The sequence below is a fragment of the Xiphophorus couchianus genome, chromosome 4 (assembly GCF_001444195.1).
Source record: "Xiphophorus couchianus chromosome 4, X_couchianus-1.0, whole genome shotgun sequence".
Classification (NCBI taxonomy): domain Eukaryota; kingdom Metazoa; phylum Chordata; class Actinopteri; order Cyprinodontiformes; family Poeciliidae; genus Xiphophorus; species Xiphophorus couchianus.
In genome coordinates this window covers 14572340-14592322 of record NC_040231.1, presented here as the reverse complement: position 1 = coordinate 14592322, position 19983 = coordinate 14572340, and the positions used below count along the sequence as shown (strand labels likewise).

At 37.5% G+C, this 19983-nt stretch overlaps 1 protein-coding gene across 1 annotated transcript in view; it reads right to left on the bottom strand.

The window, feature by feature from the left end:
- Positions 1-18070, bottom strand: part of spon1a (spondin 1a) — a 52310-nt gene extending 34240 nt beyond the window's left edge. Inside the window, exons 1-5 of the mRNA XM_028014047.1 lie at positions 17300-18070; positions 16452-16558; positions 10303-10436; positions 3455-3528; positions 2934-3056 (exon numbers count right to left, since the gene is read on the bottom strand). Of these exons, the coding sequence (XP_027869848.1) occupies positions 2934-3056; positions 3455-3528; positions 10303-10436; positions 16452-16558; positions 17300-17531 (670 nt within the window). The 5' untranslated portion in view covers positions 17532-18070. The remainder of the gene's footprint in view (positions 1-2933; positions 3057-3454; positions 3529-10302; positions 10437-16451; positions 16559-17299) is intronic.
- Positions 18071-19983: the final 1913 nt, after the last annotated feature.

Genomic DNA, 19983 nt, shown 5'->3' with positions numbered 1-19983 from the left:
CCATTGTGTTTTACTTTAGGAACTCTGGTTAGTAGAGCTCTTTAAATGCCTCTTTTACTTTTAATTGACAGACATTCTGAAAAAAAATATTTGCTGCAATTCGCAATTTGCCGGGAGCCATTTGTTTCAATCAAAATATACTTAATTTTTACCTCCTACAGTTATATAATAAGTGTCACTCGTGCCTTTGATTGTCTTTTATCCAGGACAAAAGTATGTAGGCTTGAGAAACTGTAAAATGTTGGTTTTAGGATCTGTACATGCAGGCGTAGAGATTATGCAGCTGTGCTGGTATCAATACTAAGAAACAGTTAGTACTGACAGGATTAATATCACAACAATGGAAACTAAAAATCAGCTGCACCTTCTAAACCAGAACTTCACAAGATGTGGAGTATTGGTTACCATCTAAGGATTTATTGACATCTTTGTGATGTTTATGGATAAGTTTTGCATCATCCCTGCAGTCTCTGGGATTGAAAAGCAACCACAACTTTATTGCCCAATGCTTTTACGTTCTTTCATCATGCACTCTGCTTTCCTATTATGGCCTTTCCATACATGTGACATGTATGCTGTTTAACTGCTGCAACATCAAGCACTGGCTTGAGTGTGTGAATATAAATCTCGGAGATTTATATTCACACAAGACTGTAGGCTAGGGGGGCAGATCAAAGAAGAAATACTGGCTGAGCTATGTTTCCTTGGATTCATGAAAGAAATCAAACAAAAAAAAGTTACTAAAGTCCAACACTTAATTTAAATGTATTCTTTTGATCTTTTAAACGTAAGCCAATGACATAATAAAAACAAACCAAAACAGTATACCCCCTCCAAGGAACCACGCTAATACATGAAGTTAATACAAAGTTAGATGTTTAGCCAGCTGGGAGGGGGTAAGACTAGAGGTCTAACAAAAAGTGTTGCATGTCCGACAAACAATTTATAAATGTGGCCACAGGGTGGTGAATCTCAATAGTGCTGCTTTACAATGGGGTGACTGATAGACAGTTTATGAAGGTGGCCAGTGAGCAACCGAACAGGCATATTGCATATATGAGAACCACAGGAATGAGTCAGTCAGGTGACATGCATAGCAGGTTAAAACTATTTATAAGCAGTAACTTAAGGGGTCAGAGTTTACCTGAATGACTAGCACTTGGGCAGTTGATGACAAAAACAAACTTTAATGTTTGTTATGAAAATAATGTTAACAAGGTAATTGATCTAATGGATTTTCTGGTTAAATTGAAAATGTACAAAAATTAAAAACTTTTATTTAGTTTTCTGAACAGCAAAATATTTTTGGTTTTATATGTCAAATCCTTGTAAAATAATTCAAATCTACTTCTATTTACAGAGTACAGGGCAGCCTCAGCCTTATCAGCTTGGTATCACATACTAAACAGTTTGATGTGAACACCGTTTCCTGCCAAGTATCTTACTGTGTGACACTGAGTACAAATACCCGCCAATAAACATGTTCAATTAAGCAGACGTGTCCAGCAGGCGTCAGCTTTAAGTTCAAACTGAGTCCGCTTTGAGCACTCTTGGTCACTGGGCAACATAATCATGGGGAAGACTGCTGACTTGACAAGAGAGAGAGAAAAACTCCTCTTGCAACAAAAAATGCTAATTCAAGGTCAGGAGTTGGGAAAGAAAAGGTGCCAGAATGGCCATAAGTCTGTGTTTGGTACCACCGAATAACACTGTCCAGTGCAATATGTGCAGTGTTATAATAACTATTTACCAAGGAAATGACTTTGTGCAAGGAGAAATCAATCTGTAGAGCCCCAAGAGTCAGGATGAAACATAAGCCACACAGCTTGCCCTCTCTTCCACTAAGTTGATCCATCTATGAATTGTGTGAGTGCACGCCTACACTTGTGAGAGAGTGGATCATACACCAGCTACTTCCTGCCTAGGATAGTGAATTAGGGCTTTCTTCAATTCCAGGGTTTATCTCATTCCACTGTAATCAGTATATTGATCTGACTGGGGGAGAGGCAGATTTAGACAGGAGAGGCATTGTAAGCCGAAGGTCTATTCACATCCTGATAGTTTGGCTGAAGGTTATATGTGCATCACACCCAACTAGGTAGCAATAGCCTGCCACCCATATCACTATTGAAAGGGACGTGCAAAGTCTAAGTTACATGATTTAACCATCAAAATCCTTTCTTGTGTGGTTTTGGTTTCCACAGAATCATTATCCAGATCTGTTAAGATAAGCTCAGTAATAAAACAAGTTTGGAAAAAAGGCTACCATCTTTTTATTGTTTGGTACAACACAGATTGACAACTGACACTGTAATAGCTCCAATGTATGCCAATTAGTAGCAACAAAACAACATTAAATAAGATCAAATCCTGTGCAGCTTTTTATCAGAATACATTTCTTACTAGCTTAGATAATCGCAGGGTTTCCGCACTTGTACTGATGGGCTGCCAGGTTTTACCTGTTCCGCCGCCAGGCTAAGCGTTTCTTGTTCTTATTTTAAATAGATGTTTTTGTACACCAGCAGCTCTGACTTATATGACTCTTTGTTGCGCCCTGCTGCACACTTCACCAGCAGAGGGTGATTTTAACAACATTTTTCTTCTAACTACAATATTATTGTTTTGGAGTGACTCAGCCAGAGTCCTCAAAACAGATAGAAAATCTTTTTAGGGAGCTAACGAGTAGGTTGGAGAGCCTTCTAATCTCAAACCACTTGGAACTCATCAACAACAACAAATGGTCAAAATACCAGTGGAAAGATGCTGGTCAGTAGTTATAATAAGAGTTTAATTGCTGCCATACACATAATGATTTTCCCCTGAATGTAAAGAAGGATCTAAATATTTTTTCAAATGTTAATAAAAACAGATTAGCTACTTATTTTCTTCAATTTTAGATTATATTAAAATACCAGAAGTACAATTGTTCTTACGAGGAAAGTCTTTGGGGTGAATCTTCTCTGACCAGTTCCCATGGAAGGTGACTCTGTACTTTGCTGTTCCACAAGCACAACAATCAAGTAAAGGCTTATCTGTGCTATCTCCATACAAGGATTCTGTTCAGAAATGACAAAGCAGAGGACAATGAGATATAGATATCGCTCATAACTATAAAGAGAAGACAATGATGCCCACCATCTGGAAGATGAGTGGTTAAAAGAGTCGGAAGCAAGAGAAGGAGAAGAGGAACGTGGAAATAGCATAAATTGTACTGTACAGTTCTTTTTGAGGTGCTGCTGCATGCCAACCAATACCATGCAAAGCCAGGAGAATTATGTAGCTATTCATTATAGTATTTATAACAGCAAACAAAAAATCCCCTGCAATTAAATTAAAACAGAAAGAAAATACACACATAAATAGCACAGTGGGGAAAGATCACTACCAGTATGGTAATAAAAAGGAAACTAAATGTTCAGTAAACATTTATTCCATGCCAGTAAATTAAGCTTACCTTTCTCACACATTCGCTTCGTCAATGCACCTTCATCCTGAAAATAGATAATTCTCTTCTGTACAATGCTTGCCCTAAAAGCAATCACAAGAAGAAGAAGGAATTGAGACAAAATATTGTTAAGGTAGCTCCAACATTAAAATCCTCTTCTAGAAGAGTAAATAAGTTGACTTTTCCTACAGCATACACCTTTCTTTTTCTTTGCTGTGTATATAATTATGATAAATATGCTGGTAAGGTGGAAGCCTTACATTAAGTTCAATATAACACAGCTTGCATGTTAGTAAAAACACAAAAAGTGAAAGTAAAACTATGAAAATTCAGATGATAACAAAATAAGGAATAAGAGTAAATGTAAGATTGAGCTTAAAAAAGAAAGAATGCATCATATTGTGTGCCGGGAGTTGGAATGAGACGAATGAGAGGGCAAAAGCAATGCTCCTAAAAAATGAGGCCTGGCAAAGGGGAGGTTTCCCAAATTGAGCTGTCTCCGAATCTTGTTGCACTCTGTGGTGGGGAACGCAGGTTTAAGAGGGCTCTTGACATGTAAATTGGTCAAAAGAAATTCCCAGAGGCCATAGGACTTGAGAAAATAACAACAGAAAATAAGCCTCCGGAGACCTGAATTCTTTACAAACGCCAGTCTTGGCTGCAGGAAAGTTTCCATGGGGATAAACCCTGACAAGGTGGAGCTGATGATGGTACCATGGGAGCCAGATGGGCTGAGTCCAGCTGGAATCGTTCTTCGTGGAGACGAAGTTGAACTGTGCCACGGCGTGTAAAGCGTCTATCTATCTATCTATCTATCTATCTATCTATCTATCTATCTATCTATCTATCTATCTATCTATCTATCTATCTATCTATCTATCTATCTATCTATCTATCTATCTATCTATCTATCTATCTATCTATCTATCTATCTATCTGTTTACCATTCAAACAACATAAATAAAATACGTTTTTCATATGTTACAAAACTCTCATTTTAAATAATATATGAAAAATAAATCTATATTTACCCATATACAGTATGTCACCAGTCCGTCTCAACTGCGCTACTATAAAATATAGTATTGCCGCATGTTTCTATATGCAGTTTATGGTTAGGATGGCCTCTCACACTCTGGATGAAATGGTTAAAGGTAAGCATCACCCGCACCACATCTCTAATTGTTCACGCTTTAATTCAATCTCACTCCAATTTCTCATATCTCCATGAGGAGGAGGAGCAAGCTCTTCCTCACCGCGTGCCCACTTTCCTTGGCTGGTCAGACAATCAGGAAGAGTAATGCTTATTTAACATCCAATTTAAATTCTATCTCACTTTTTTTGGATCCACACTACCACCGATTGCAATCATCCCGAAAGAGTACTGATTTGCATGTGGGTGTGTGTGTGTGTGCAAGTGGTGTTGGGTCTTGTTCCAGAGAAAAAATAGACTAAAAATGAGTAAGAGAAGATAAAAAAGCAAGATACAGGTCGTCAAATTTGTGTATAAGAACTTGTTTTGTTGTATCTCCTCTAAATATAACCTTCAATCAAATTATTCTCTTAGCTCTTTCATCTTTTACAACAACCCAGGGGAACAAAATGGAATTATTTTGTTAGCTCAGTTAAGTTGAATGAAATAAGCATTTTGGGCATAAGAACACATTCAATTTCAATTTATATGTCCTTTTGATTATCATGTAATTTTATTACAATAAACAGACTATGACAACTGTATGTGCTTATAGAACTCGTGTAATCAATGATGCACGCAGACTGCCTATTAAAGTGCATCACACAAACATCCATGCTAGAGAAGAAAATTACAAATAAATTGCTTCTCACCTACAAAATGGAAATATAAAAGAACTTTTAATGGTGACAGCAATGTGCTTCATTCTGGTCGTGTGAAGCAACAAAGAGATAATTAACCACGGGGATTTAGTACCTCTTGACATGACTAGCTGGACATGCTCTTTATGCTCTTAATTAGATCTGCTTGATTTTATAGCGTACCAAAACAAAAACCCTATTAAGCACCTTGAGAAATGCTGTTCATCCAACGAGTTTGTTTTATTGTGAGGACATTGTCATTGCCTTAAAATGTTGTCTCTGCATTTGGTATTAATAGCCTGTCTCAACTCAAACCATGTTTTTAGCTGCTAAAACATATTGACATGTTGAAGAAAAGCATAAAAATTGAGAACTGATAATAACAGGGCGGGTAGCTTTAGAGCACTTGAGTCAACTAACAGTGGATTATGTCATGAACAAAAGTTCTATGTCATGTTTTAATTGATATCTCTAGCAACAAAATGCTGAAAAGGTTTCTTCAGTTTGCAAAAATGCACACTAGCCAAATATATAAAGTTTCCTTCTCATAAAAAAAGAAACAATATTTTTGACTGTGAATCATGTCCAGAGATATCTAGTCTCTTCACCTTGAACACTTGCAGTTTCCTTTCCCTCTCACACAAACACATTTTATACCAACTTTAGAAGCCTGCTGTTGGTAAAATTGAAAAACTCAAAAAATATTTTAAAACTGAAGGGAATTGAAAGAAATTGAAACTGCAACTTATGCACCCCAGAAGTGTTATTTTTAAAACATGAAAAGCCCAAAAAGGATAGGACTTTAAGTATGACTTTCAAAGACACTTGCTGCATTAAACTAACCAACATCTGTTCTGGGAACCTACAAAAGTCCTGGTCAAAAAATCCTTATGTAAAACAGAACACTCATCATTTTGCATAGCTGACATAGGTCTAACTGTACAATAGAAATATTTTCTCTTAGTCCAATTGCACTTCCATATATACTGTAGATGGCCAGCTTTGCACCATTTATATTTCCAGGTTACTATGAGTATGATGATTACTGTCACTCAAACAGGATAAGAAACCAACTGAAAAGAAAGAAACATTTTAGAAGCAAACAAGCTGTTTGCAAGGAAAAAGACATGAAGCTTAAAAAGGAGCTCATTTCTTACCAAAAGCTATCTGATCTTGCATTAGTACATATTATGTCCTATGTTTAAGTGCACAGGATGACAAATGCAACATATTCACACACATGCTGACAACTGTGATTACTCTTAATCTGTTTTATATTTTATGGACGGTGTGATCTTTCCCATTAGAGAAACACTTTTAAAAATGTGTATCTGCATGCACTGTTTTGTTATTTAGACAATAAAACATAAAGATTGAAATAAAAATAATAATAATTCTGAAATGTAATGTCAGTTTTTAGACAGTTACAAAAATATGATTTCTCAATATCTTTTTAATTTTAGCACTGGCATTTGTTTCATCCCTCTTTGGCAGTTTTAAGCTATGTTTAAACATCTTACTGTGGACATGCTCTCTGCCAGCTGGCGTTTCTACTGTTCTTACCCAAACTGTTTAGCCAAAAAGACCAGCGCCTTGTCTAACATTTCTGTTAAACTGTGACTGAACCCTGTGTTTTATGCCTTATCAAGAACAGAACAACACTAATAAAGTGTCAAAATACCCAGACAACTGTAACAGAAAAATTGAAGAAGTGTCCGTATAAATCAATATCTATAACATTGAAGAGCTAAAGATGATGGTATAGCTGGCACATGATGAAGAAAGGCTTGCCCCACCTTACTGCAACACATCAGAGATCTTAAAATAGATTTGAAACTTTTAGCGTCTATTCTCTGAGTTTATGATGTAGAATGTGCACCCAGGCCTGGCCCTATCATCATGGACAAAGTCATACCACAAGGCTCGTGTTTTTCCATCTGAAAGCGCAATAACAGCAATAATTATACTGTCAAACAGCAAAGTTTAGGGTACAACATGTCAGTCAGGGAAGCTTTTAGAAACACACAAACCTACTCATTGTGTAGACATTTGCAATTTTCAGTGCAGGTCTTCTGTTGATAACCAATAATATTCTAGAGGCAGGCACCCTGACTGGCATTGACAAAGTGCTTGAGATATGTGAAGTAAAATTAAAAACAAACATTTACATGAGTCTTATGTCCTTTTACTAATCTCAAGTCACTTTTTTTCCGATTTTTGTGTATATGTTGATCATAAGGTGTTTCTATACAGCTGATTGCTTTAGTCATATATATGCTGTATTTATGAGTCTGAAATACCCAGTTTTATTTAAAAACATCCTTCACTTTACAAACACAGAAGATGGACTTTTCTAATCAATGTCACTACTGAGATTTTTGAGCGGTTGCAATGCAGAGTCTTTGGAAAACTTTACTATCATCATAATTGTCTTGCAGGTAAGCGCTGAGACAAATAATTACTGCCAGCCTGTAATTATGATTGAGGCAAACTCTTTTTAATGCAGAGGCTTCTCTGTGTCTTTGTCCCCATTTCTCTCTGCACTCGTATTAAAGCTGAAGCTCTTCATGAGCTGAATGCAGTGTCACACTTCTGAACCATTTTCCCCTCTGTCCTTGCATTTTACTGAATCCATTGCCATCTCCCCACTGGTCTCTGTGTAAATGAGGTGAACACCACAGCAAAAAGGGGTGTGCATGAAAAATAAAGTAAGAGGACAGGAAAAAAGAGCAGCAAGCAAATTGAGGAAAAACTCAGAGGTTATTTATAGGGAGAAAGAAAAAAACAGAGAACAAAGAAAACTTGTCATACCACAACATTCAAATCATAGTATGCATTAGTAAAAGTGCAACATTGTTATTGTTCCTTTGTATCATCAGACAGCATAACAGAAAAACAGTATGCATTAGCACTTAAATAACGCATTGATCTCAGTCTTTGAGATCCCACGCTATCTTTCCACCACCTGCATTAGTTTTGCATCAGAAACCAAAGGAAAAAAAAAAAAAAACAGGATTTCTGTCATCCAGCTTTAAAGCAGCCAAGCCCATGAAGGTTTAAAGCTTCCAGATTATTTTATGACACTCAGTTTTGCAATGAAAAATGGCAATTAGTTAATTTTGCCAAAGAAATTAAATTTTGATTGAAAAGTTAGCATTTTTATGCGTTTTGCATTGGGAGGTGTCCGATTAAAACAGGATCAAAAGTGATAAAAAAAAAACTAAAGAACTAAAGGCCAGAAGTTTAGTAATATTTAGCAGATTTTATTTTACCTCTAAAAACTATTTTTATTTAATCATGAGAAAGATTTTAGAGTGTACAATTGTTATGAGAATGCATATTTTCATTTCCTCCACAAAACCTGAAAGCTGAAATTATAACATTTTTGATAACTTCAATGCATGCAGCACTGGGACAGCATTTTTCTTCTGCTGCCCATACCATTATCACTCAAAACATGTCCATTTGGTTGACAGAGTTTTATATATGCTGTTTTTTATCTTTTACAGTTATGATCCTTTAGAGTTAAATGTTTTTTGTTTTTGTTTTTTTTTTTGTGTGTCTATGTACCTTTTTCTGAAAATACTTTTTGTTAAATAGCTTGGAGTTATTCTGAAATTTCAGGAGCTTTAGTTATTATAATGTATTTGTTCTTGTTGTTTATTTAATTATCTGCTCCTAATGCCAGTAATGCAAGAGAGGCATTTTTCCTGCTTTCACAAAGAAAACCCTTGGTACGACATAATTGTGATTTCAATTATATCTGTCCAGTGTAGAATAATTCAGTTCAATTTTGATTCGCCAAAAAGTCAAAAATTTGAGAAAAATAATATCAAAAGCAACCCAGATTCCCACAGGAAATGTCTTAAACAGCGTTTAGGTATCAGCTTCAATGCCATTAACAACTTGATTTTTATTATTTTTTACACTACTTACTCTACGTTTAACCTGTCCACTGAGTGAACTTACAAAGAGAAAAACAACAAAAGATCCACTTTAGCTGGCAATGACGTCCCTCACAAAAAGGAACTCCTCTCAAGTTCATGAAGCCCTGGGTGGTAAGTCATGCACAACACAATATAGTGAAACCAGACACAGCCTCAACCTGAACGCTCAGTGGCTGTGGTTAACTCTCCGCTGATGTTTGCAGCGACACTCAGCGATGGAGAACCTCAAAGTTTTGGCTCTGATGCACTCAAATAAACCCATATATTTCATCTGGCCTCATAGAAATTCATTGTTGACCCAAAGATAATGACAAAGACTCAGATCAGCTGGTTATTTCACTGTACATATAAATATAATTGCATTCTGGCACTTTAACTTTAACTTTTTGAATTTAGGTAATGCAGTCAAAAGATGTAAATTGATGAACTTTATATATATTTTTGCAAATCTAAAGAAAAATTAAAATTCACATTACAAGCTAATATTATGTAGTTCCGATGTTTCACACTGTTGGCACAAAACTGCAGCTCTGACAGAACTCTGACCATAGCTGCATCGCTTCGCTCTTTTTTTATTGCTGTCCGTTCTTCTGAAAGACAAGCTGATAGCAGGTCTGCTAAATTATGGTCATTCTGCACCAAAACCTAAAGCATGTGTTCCTGGCGCTGGTCACGATTAAACACATAATTATGCTCCTCTGTACTAAGCAGCTCTCTAATAGCAGACGGCATGTCCACAGTCCAAGCTCCAAACTATAATATTGTATGGAGTTTGCCAGAGGTAATCACTAGCCAATGAGGTAATGTGGTCAACTGTCACTCAAATCACTATGGTGTCATACCTGGCTCGGTGAGGCTAGTACTACCCCTGAAGCAGGCACAAAAATCTGAGAACCGCCAGGCAGAGCCTCACCAGATCTGCTAATGGAAAATGGATCTGGCCAGGGTGGACCGGGTCCATACCGGTAAGAGGCGTTCTAGTGGAAAAGCGCCTCTAGAGTGCAATGTGTCTGTAAGTATTGGAGCTGAGGACTTGCCTCTGCTAGACAAGCTCAACATCCCCTGCTGTTTACATACTTTAGAAGAACACAGCCGGTGCCACTAGGGGGCGCAGTCCAAAACACCTGGATATTGCTCCGCCTACGAGGAGTGCTCTCTGTCACTGCAGGAGGGCAATTGGTCATGAACTGTGTTTCTTCCTCGTCAATTATCTGCAACACAACCAAACACAAATAAATCAGCAATCAACACAAATACACTCAGACAAGAATTCAACAACATCATGTCAGTGGATTTGGCCACTAGTCAGACAAAAACCCTTCTGACAAAAGGATTTGCTGCAGGAAAGGGAAAATAATATGGCAATCTGATCAAATAACATTCTAAAACATTGGGAATTTTTGTTTAGTATAGCATATTTCAGCAACAGGGCAAATGAGTGTTTTAAATGATTAAAAATAAAATGAAGTTACAAAAAAATAAAACATCATTGCCATGGCAAAATAAAGGAAAGCCTTGAAAAGTTGAAGAACAGACTACAATATATAATGTTTGAGTTATTAATAAACAATGACAACTATACAAATACATTTGAAGGAACTTGTTTTTTTCAGCATTTTTGCAGTTTTCAAGAAGTTTGTTCCCAATCAGAGTAGACCTGAACCAGAGGAATTGAGTGGTCTGGAAGGTTGATACAGCAAAAGACCTTTAATGTGTTATGAAGCCAGTGTAAATTCAAACTGGAGGACTCTCGTCATCTCACCTGGTCAGCCAATCACCTCCTCATGCACCTCCTTCATAGATTATTGAGGAGATGAGAAGGGTTAAGGTTAGCCCAACTTTGTACTTGTCATATGTCAGATAATAGTTCGCATATTTTCTGTCTTATTGTCATAAACATGGAAGACCAAAATATGTTTACGTTTAAGTGTTGTGAGAAATGAGAGAGTCTCAACTGGTCAGACTTGCATTTTCACCAGTTTCTACTAATGTTTCATCAATGTAATAGCATGGAAAATCTTGTGTTTTCAACAACAGTACTCAGATTTAGCCATCCTGTTTTCCTCTCATTTTACTTCTCCACGTGTTGAAGACTTGGGAATTTTCCTTTTAGAGAGCTTTATGGTCATCTTCTGACACTTTAATTATTGCTAATGGTCAAAGTGGATTACCCCTTACATCCCTAAACTGTGTTGTCTACATTGCATGTACTGAAATCATTTTGTCAAAGCTAGCACAAAGGTAGTCAAAATGTTGTGCTATGGCAGCTGCTCTTTGTGATCAGAATACTTTCCTTGCCTTTACTCCTCATGTGTATTAATTATGCTGCTGTGCTCTTGACCCTGCGCTGATTTATTGATTGACCCTGAACTGAGTAATTTCACAGATACTATCAATTAGATACCTGAAAACCCACAAAATATGTGCAGTGATCTACTCATTACAATGCAATCATCATCTATGACACCATACCACTGCCTTTTGGAGTATATTTGCATAAATTTCAGAAACAGATGCCAAGGCTATAGGCATACTTTAGCAATAGCAAATGAAAACCTCCTCTATCCTTGTATAAGTCAGTTGGGAGTATATATAAAAGGTCATGTCAAATCTCTCAATGCATGCCGTCCAGTTTACCCTACATTGCCATAGGCTATGAATTCACATTATGTTTTGTACTTCATGAAAGACATGAAAATGAAACAATTCTCTTTCTTTTCAGTTACATACTATATTTATTGGGAGCAATGTTTCCCTTGCAATCAAGACAGACATGCATTAATGTAAAAAAACAATGTAAAAAATTTATTAATTTGGCTAATATTTAATAGAAAGCACTTTTCTATTAAAAGCAGGTCTTTGTAATGGATCCATATTTTCCAAATATCCACTCCTTCCTTATGCATTGAGCAATATTGAGTTTGAGGCTTTTCTTCTACCCTGACTTGGAGAACTTGCAAGATTATTAGATACATTTTTCACTAAAACTAAGGCAGTGGTATTTACTAGAATAATTGTTCATTTTTATTTTGGTGCCAAAAGATACAAGTCAAATAAAAATAAATGTCATTGACCCAAGAGGCCAATTTCTTTTGCAGTTGGCAGGAAATAAAAACGTTTTTTTTTTCCTTTCTGGTTAATTAGAACTTCACACTTACAAATGTGCTCTTAGATTGTAATGACTCCTGGCTGAACAAGAAAAATGGAGCCCATGCTTTCAAAAGTCAAACCAAGATGGTCATACAAAAAATTAGGCGCGAGTCAACATAGTCACTGATATGGCAGGTATTTACCGACAGGTGGTCAGTACCAAACATACCATGAATGACATACAACATAAAAAAAACCAAAATGACAAAGGTGAGACACAGCAAAGGGGCAAAATGACTTGCATCCTCAGCAGCAGCTTTGTTTAACAAGGAAGACTGCTAATGGACTAAGAAAACACAGATAAGACTAAAAACTTGTTAAATTTAATATAAAACATAGAAATGGATTAAACAGACCAGTTTTCTATGCTAAATGATCTAATCCTTCACAGTTTAAAATCTACATATTGTTTATCCCTATCATTACCCTAGTCTTAAAGTCTTAAGTCATTTACTTTTGTTCAGCCCCAGGATAGTGAGGTATTTCAAGGCAGCCAACACATATACTGTCAGTTTTATCTTCTGAGTAAAATATAAAGAAGATATCTAAAAGGTTTTCAAGTCAGATGCTTGAAAACCTCTTCAAAGTGCTTCTGATGCTGCAGATGGCCAAAAACTCCATCTAAGTCACGCCAGGATGAATGACCTCCTCACCATATATCAATCTTTGAGTCCAGGAACCATTTTGAAAACTTTACTTTTAGTCATTGCATAAGCAACTTCATGAGGTCGCTCAGTACAGCTTGTAGTCATAGTACCATTAGATTTGCATCAGCTTTCCTTACCAGGTCAAAATAGTGCATCATCTAAAATTGCATCATAACAAGGGTTTCCATGATCTTTTTTTGTTTGTTTGCTTTTTATTTGCATGAGGGCTGAAAGGCGATGACAGAAAAACATCACCCAGCCAGGCAGACAAGCTTCAAAATGCATGATGGTCTCTCTTCTATGGCAACCGCTTTATGTGTTGAATTTCTTGCTGATTTTAACTGCACACAAAACTACATAAGCTGTGCCAGTGAGCTAATATTCACTCCCTAGAAACCAAATATGTGTTTGATAGGACAAGACATCAGGGCAGTAGAGATGAGGAACTTTCTCACTCCATAAAGCTGTCAGCAGAGAATTTCTTTTGTCATGCCAGGTTATGAACGAGTTCCCTTCAAAAGTTGGTGGGTGTGTGTCTGTGTGTTAGAATAAGTCAAAGGAAGAGTAAGTTTAGCAGTCTGTGAGCTGTGTGAGTGTGTGTGTGTGTGTGTCCATGCATTTTCTGTGTATTTAGCCTGTCTGGGTCTAACAGATTACACCCCCACTTCTGTGTATGTTCCCATGGTTTCAAAGAGGCATCCTCAACCAGTCTGGTAGAGCCACAACATATGTTAAAACCAGCAGAGTCTTATGGAAATGTATTGAACACCATCTTCACAAAGACCCAACTAATTTGCTGTAAAATGACCCATGACTCTTTTATTATTATTACTCTGTTTTAGAATATTCTTAGTTTTGCTGGTCAAGCCTTAGCAAAACTATCAAACCCAATACGAAAAACCAAATATGGTGAAGCAAAAAGCAGACTTTCAACCCAAGAGGCAAATCTTCTAAAGCCAGATCATGTCAATTATGTCATCCTTTTATGCAGTCACAAAACAATTTTCCTTTCCTTGTCGAATTTTGTCAGCCTGCTGAGAAGTAATGTCTCACCAGACATCGCCAACATTCCGTGCTGCTTTACAGTCTTGCCAAAAACCACACAGACACACACAGTGGCAACTGACCTCCCCAGAGAGCCCAATAAAAGTGCTTTTCATCAAGTCAGGAGCTGTTCAGAGATGGCTGGGATCGGGCACACCAGCAGATTTCAAATGAGCTGTATGTTAAATAAACCTTGACGTCTTCTGTTGAAGCATCTCTCTTCGTTCCTTTCTTTCCACAACTAAACCCCAGTCAACTCAACTTCTTTTGAAAATAATGAATTTGTGTTGTTTTGTTTTTTTTTGTATGGAATAAAGGACGTCAAACATGAAAGACTGATTGGCCAGTTGATAGAGAGATATGTTTTTTTATTTTATTTTTGAAGCTCTGTCCTATATTGACAGAAAAAAAGACAGGTTACTTTGAAGGAGGGCCGTAGCTTCTAAAATCCTGGCAGGAGTATAATCAAAAGCAGGTCCCAGCAATATCTTTTCATACTTGCATCTAAAAAGCTTTGGTCACACATCTGCTTATTTCATCTCACCTTCTCAACACTCCACACTCAAACATGTGTGCAGCAGTATGACTGTTTCAGCAGAGAAATCTACTCATTTTTAACCTGATGTTTCTGACATAAGGTTAGGAAGATGCACACTGAAAACTGCCACCACATATAAACAGCACAAAATCTGTTGCAAATAGTAATAAAAACTAGATTTTCTAACATTAGCACTGAATAATGAGAAATGATGTGTACATAAGACAAAAATAAAATATTCCTCTCCTTTAAGTCAAAGTTCACAGAAGCCACAGCACAGCAGTGAGTTTTACTACAGCTACTGGGGGACTGCTGTGCAAATTTCCACATGAATTATACTGCAGGTTCTTTTTAAAAGGATAGCAGCTAAAAATCTCAAAGCCCCACAAGCTTCAACATGTGATTTCTCCATTTCTCCACTGATAAAAACAATTGTTTTGTATCCGTGAGGGCTGAAAGGCAATGACGTTTTGATTTATCTGCACAATAATAAAATCTCAGGTCCCATTGCAATGCCAACAACATTACAACCACAAATGCATTCTTTGCTAGTTTATTGTATATATTTTTAAGTGCGACATATTCACATCCTAGAATTCAACAACATAAAAAGCTAATTGTATGGACTTTCACAACATTATTTCATAAACTGAGATTAAAGTGACTGAGATGCTGAAGCTTACAGCAGTGGTTATTCACAACCAGTACCATAAATACAATATTAATAAATAACAGTGCAGTTGCATTTTTCTGATATTGTACAGCCCTAAAAAAATAAATTAAAGTTCTATGTAGAGGTATACTAGATTGTAAATTTGATTTCATTTTTTTTTGCTCTATGTCTAGTAATTCTGTCACTTTTAGAATGATGCAGCCTAAAATACTGATTCAGTTCTCATCAAACCCTTGAAAATAACATCTTTATACGAATTTTTTTGTCTACCTAATGATCAAGCTGGAAACAGGAGGTTCTAAAGGTTGATTTACCAACCACCTGACAGATGGATAACCACTCCAAAACCTTGATCGGTATTGCAACACTGGGTCAGTGAAGTAAATTCGAGGAACAAGTCATTTTTGTCAAGCTGATTTGTCAGTTATCAAATTTTAATGTTGGAGATGAGCACTCTAGCCAAATAAGCTTATATTTGAAATGAAATCGACTACCTTAGCAATTTTATCTCTCATATAATTATACACAGGCAGCAAGAAGATATTTTCTAGACTACACACCACATCTTGCACTGCATTATAATTACAAAAGCCCCACGCATTTGTCCAGCAACACATTAGCATACGGTGGCGGCACCAGTTCTCTTCTAATTTTTTTCTTCTTTTTGAACTTCTGGCTCTCTCTGATGCCTGCCTCTTCCATTTATTACTCAGGCTGAACCTGGTTTCATAAAACTCTAATTATACTGTGGACAGTTCTAATTGTACACTACACCCAATACATCATCACATATCAAAAAAGAAAAGAAAAGATTTATTAGACTTTACACGCGTCAAGACCAACAGACCTGGCATATGAGAAGAGCCAGCTAAATCTAGCCTGTTGCAACATGTGAGGTGGAACCATCCAGATCAAACCATTTAAAAGCAAGACAACTGAAGTCAAACACAGTGCTTGCTTTGGAGCGCAGATGAAAGATGGTGCAATTTTCAGTTCCAACATGTGGGTAGCATTTTCAGCCACTGACAGTAAATGTAATATATTACACATATATCTTCCACAGAATACAGTATCATCCTTTAGTTGTGCAATATTTTTTTAAATAGATTCTTTTTTTTTTTTTTTTTTCTTGAGTACTGTCTATCAGCGTCTTTATTTTCAGCTTATCCCATACCTGGAAATTCCCAGCGTAGTCTTCATCCTTGTCTCCTTCTGCACCTTCCTTCAGGGCAATGAGGGTAAATCCTCTAAAGTAAGACGGGCTGGTTGCAGTCAGACTCACTTGATGAGAAAAAACAAGAGTAACAGCAACCATCAATTTACAGAGAATTGGGGTAAACGACAGTCTTGAATCCAAACAGAAACGGTGGGCTCAGTTAACAATCTATCTTCTAAGACTACAGAATAACACATTTCCATTATCTGGAGATTCAGATTTACTTTATTTTGGTAAGTTAACAACATTACAAAAAAGATTGTTACAAGTAGACTGGCAGCTATGCAAAGCCTTCATGACAAATCTTTGTGCATTTTAAATCAGGGGTAAGATTCTTATCCATTTAGATGTCACTTTCAAGAAATATATTATGGACACGTAGTAATTTTCATAGTAGGTGGTGATTTACATGACGCATTTTTTTTACAATTCAGGTATTCTCAGAATTAAAAGCTACAGAAATGATCACTTATGATACGTTTCTCAGAATGGCTTTAGTAACAGTCACAGAGCAGATGGCATATGTTTGCAGTGTGCACTTTGGCTGCAGACAAAAAACAAGTAGAACAGGTCAGATCTGGGGCTGTTAAAGTCACTCTCATAAGCACAGGAGTTTGGAGAGTGACATAATTTTACTAGCTATTAAGGATGCTCAAATTTAAAAGAAATCAACCGACGTTGATGCAACCGTATCCGTTTCGAGCCGACTTCTTTGTGAAACAGCATCTTGTTATGCACTGGAACTAAATCGCAAGTGAACTTGTTTCAAGTTTTGCAGACGGAGTTGTTCTCCGTTGATCACCCACCTCTGTATGTGCTGCCCGGCTGGTACCGCTCCGGCTCCCCCTCAACCTGGAGTTGAAACTCGTTGTTGGTCTCCTTCCGATTGCTCTGAGCCCGTAAAACCCGACTGCAGTAGCTGTCCGCCTTCACGGCTCTGTCGAAGGGCTCCTCGGTGAACGCGAACGTGTTGCAGGTGGCGGAAGAGATAAAGCAGAGCAGGAGGACAGCCCGTGGATATAGTCGGGCTACTATCATTTTCTTAATTTTACGACTCCGAAATTAAAGAGAAGACAAAAATGAATGTCTGAGATCCGAGTACAGGTCTGCTCGGGTACTCACTCAAACTTGCCACCTGCTGAAGTGGACTTGTGCGCTCTTAGCGGGGCAAATCCATCCTGATATGAATGAGCCCGAAGAGGAGGAGGACTGGCTGGGATGCGCTGTGCGCTCTCTCTACATGAGCGGCACACTGAGCAGGACAGCAGGGGCACGGGCAAGTGGCAGAGCGTAATGAACGTTGCGTGGCTGTCTCTAAGGCCACGGACACTTACAAACCTATCGGCGGTTCTCACCAACCAACAGGAGCGCCAAGACATCCACTGAGTTTGACTGACTCGAACGGTAGTCTGCATCACTTGATACCCTGAAGGATAGCATGGACGCACAAAGCCATAGAAAAGAAAAACTCTAGGTTGCTGCTTTCAGTGACTAAACAAGTCTTCATTTATTGGCTCTTCTGAACCGTCAGCAGGAGGACGGAGGTTTAAGCGAACTTTGCTGCCTCCTTTCCTGTCTCATTCCCACCTTATTTTACTAATGTTGACAAATGTCTCAGTTGTAGATAAAAGTTAAATGGGCAGCTGCTTTCAGAAGCTTCTTTTCCAACACTGCACCTTAAGAAAGTTATAACAACATTGCTACTCCATTTTAAAGCTTACAACCATTCTTAGGAGCATGGAACTAAGGTAGTTCACAATAAGCTCAGCAGATGTGCAGTTCCACCAGATGTTTGCTGATTCCTGCTGCCACTAATGTGATGGAGCTGTGTGGAAAAGCTGTGGGGGAGTAGCTTTCTGAGCTACGGAAGACTACATCTCCAAGCACGTCTTTAGGTACCTCCGAATGGTTCCCTTGGGAGACTTGTGGACTCCTCAAACATGCATGAAAGAATCAAAGCACCATCCCTTGTATGTTTTTGATGAAGGAATAACATAATAGCTTGATATTAAGCTCAACAAAGTCAAATTTTAGTTAAACCCCCTCAGCTTTTGTAATGTAACAGTGTTCTACTTCTAAATTAGGAATATTTATTTACAGTGTAGCATCTCATCCCTGGAAAGCAGCCAGCGAGGCTTCTGAAAAGATAATTTAGTCCAATAGAATTTCAAAACTGTTTGATCACCTTACTTGACATTTTGTGCAGAAATCTGCAGATGAAACCCACAAGACTTGTAATTTCCTGACATTTACTCTTCTGCAACCAGCAAATTGACATTTTACATGTAGATGAAAAGATGTTATAATGACTGAGTGCATTAAAACAAAAGTTAATGTTGCACCCATGGGTCCTGAAAATGTGACCAATGATTTTTAATGCTTTCGGTGAAAACAATGTTTGAAAATATTCATGTTATAGCTAACTTTTACCATATGGTCCAAACATTAAAATCACCTGCTTGGCTTCATTTAAACCCCTGCAGGATAGCATATACACACAAAAACACACTTTTTTTCATAAGAAATTACTTTTGAAATATTCTGTAGTTGACTTCTATTTAGTATCCACTTTTCCTTACTGCCCTTTTCCTCTACTATTTTAATTTTTCCTTGTCTAAAGCACATAAATAATAAATACTTTCTGTTAGACACTAGCTCTTCAATCACTAGAGTAGCCGTGCAGACAACAAACAAGACACTGTACACTCCCTGGAAGTGTAAGTGCTGAAGAACTTTCCCAGTTACTTTGGATCCTGCTTAGTAGGTATGGCAATATTTATTCCTATTTGACATTTTCCTGCACTTTCCCTACCCTCTGAGTTTATTTTAGTCCTCAGGCAGGTCAGGAGGAGCATAAAGGGAATGAAAAACCTTCTAATTAACACCAACAATTTGAGTGGTTCCACCTTGTGCATTTACCACTGGGCTGATTAATAAATGAGCCCAACACCAGAAAGCGTCATGACAGGATTCTGTTTCTCTCCTTCAGCTTACCTAAATGTAATAATGGTAGAAAAATTAGGGCTAACGTCTATCAATTCTCAAAACGGTCACTCAACGTGTCCTGAACTCTGAGAATCAAATTAGAAATGTTTTTTCATCAGATGCTGAAGAGACAGACCAAGATGATCTTCTGAGCTCTGTTGTTTAAAAAGCAAAGCCATATCGCCGTAGTAGCATCTACAATGTTAGATTTTAAAGAGATGTCAATTTCAAGTGTAACAGGCAAGAGACCCTTTATACAATTGTGTTTGACCCACATTATAATTTTGTGTTTTTATTATATATGGCCCACCAGTGTATAACAATCATGCTACATATCCCAATAACGCAACAGCACCGCAGCTCATCGCTCAAGGCAAGAATGTACAAGCTGCACGTATGGGAGAGTCAGATTCAACAAGGAAACATTCGTCATTGCCAAGTCAGCCCTGCTGTGTTCCCAAGTGCATATTATGTACAATGAGTTCACGTGGCATTTGCTGACTTT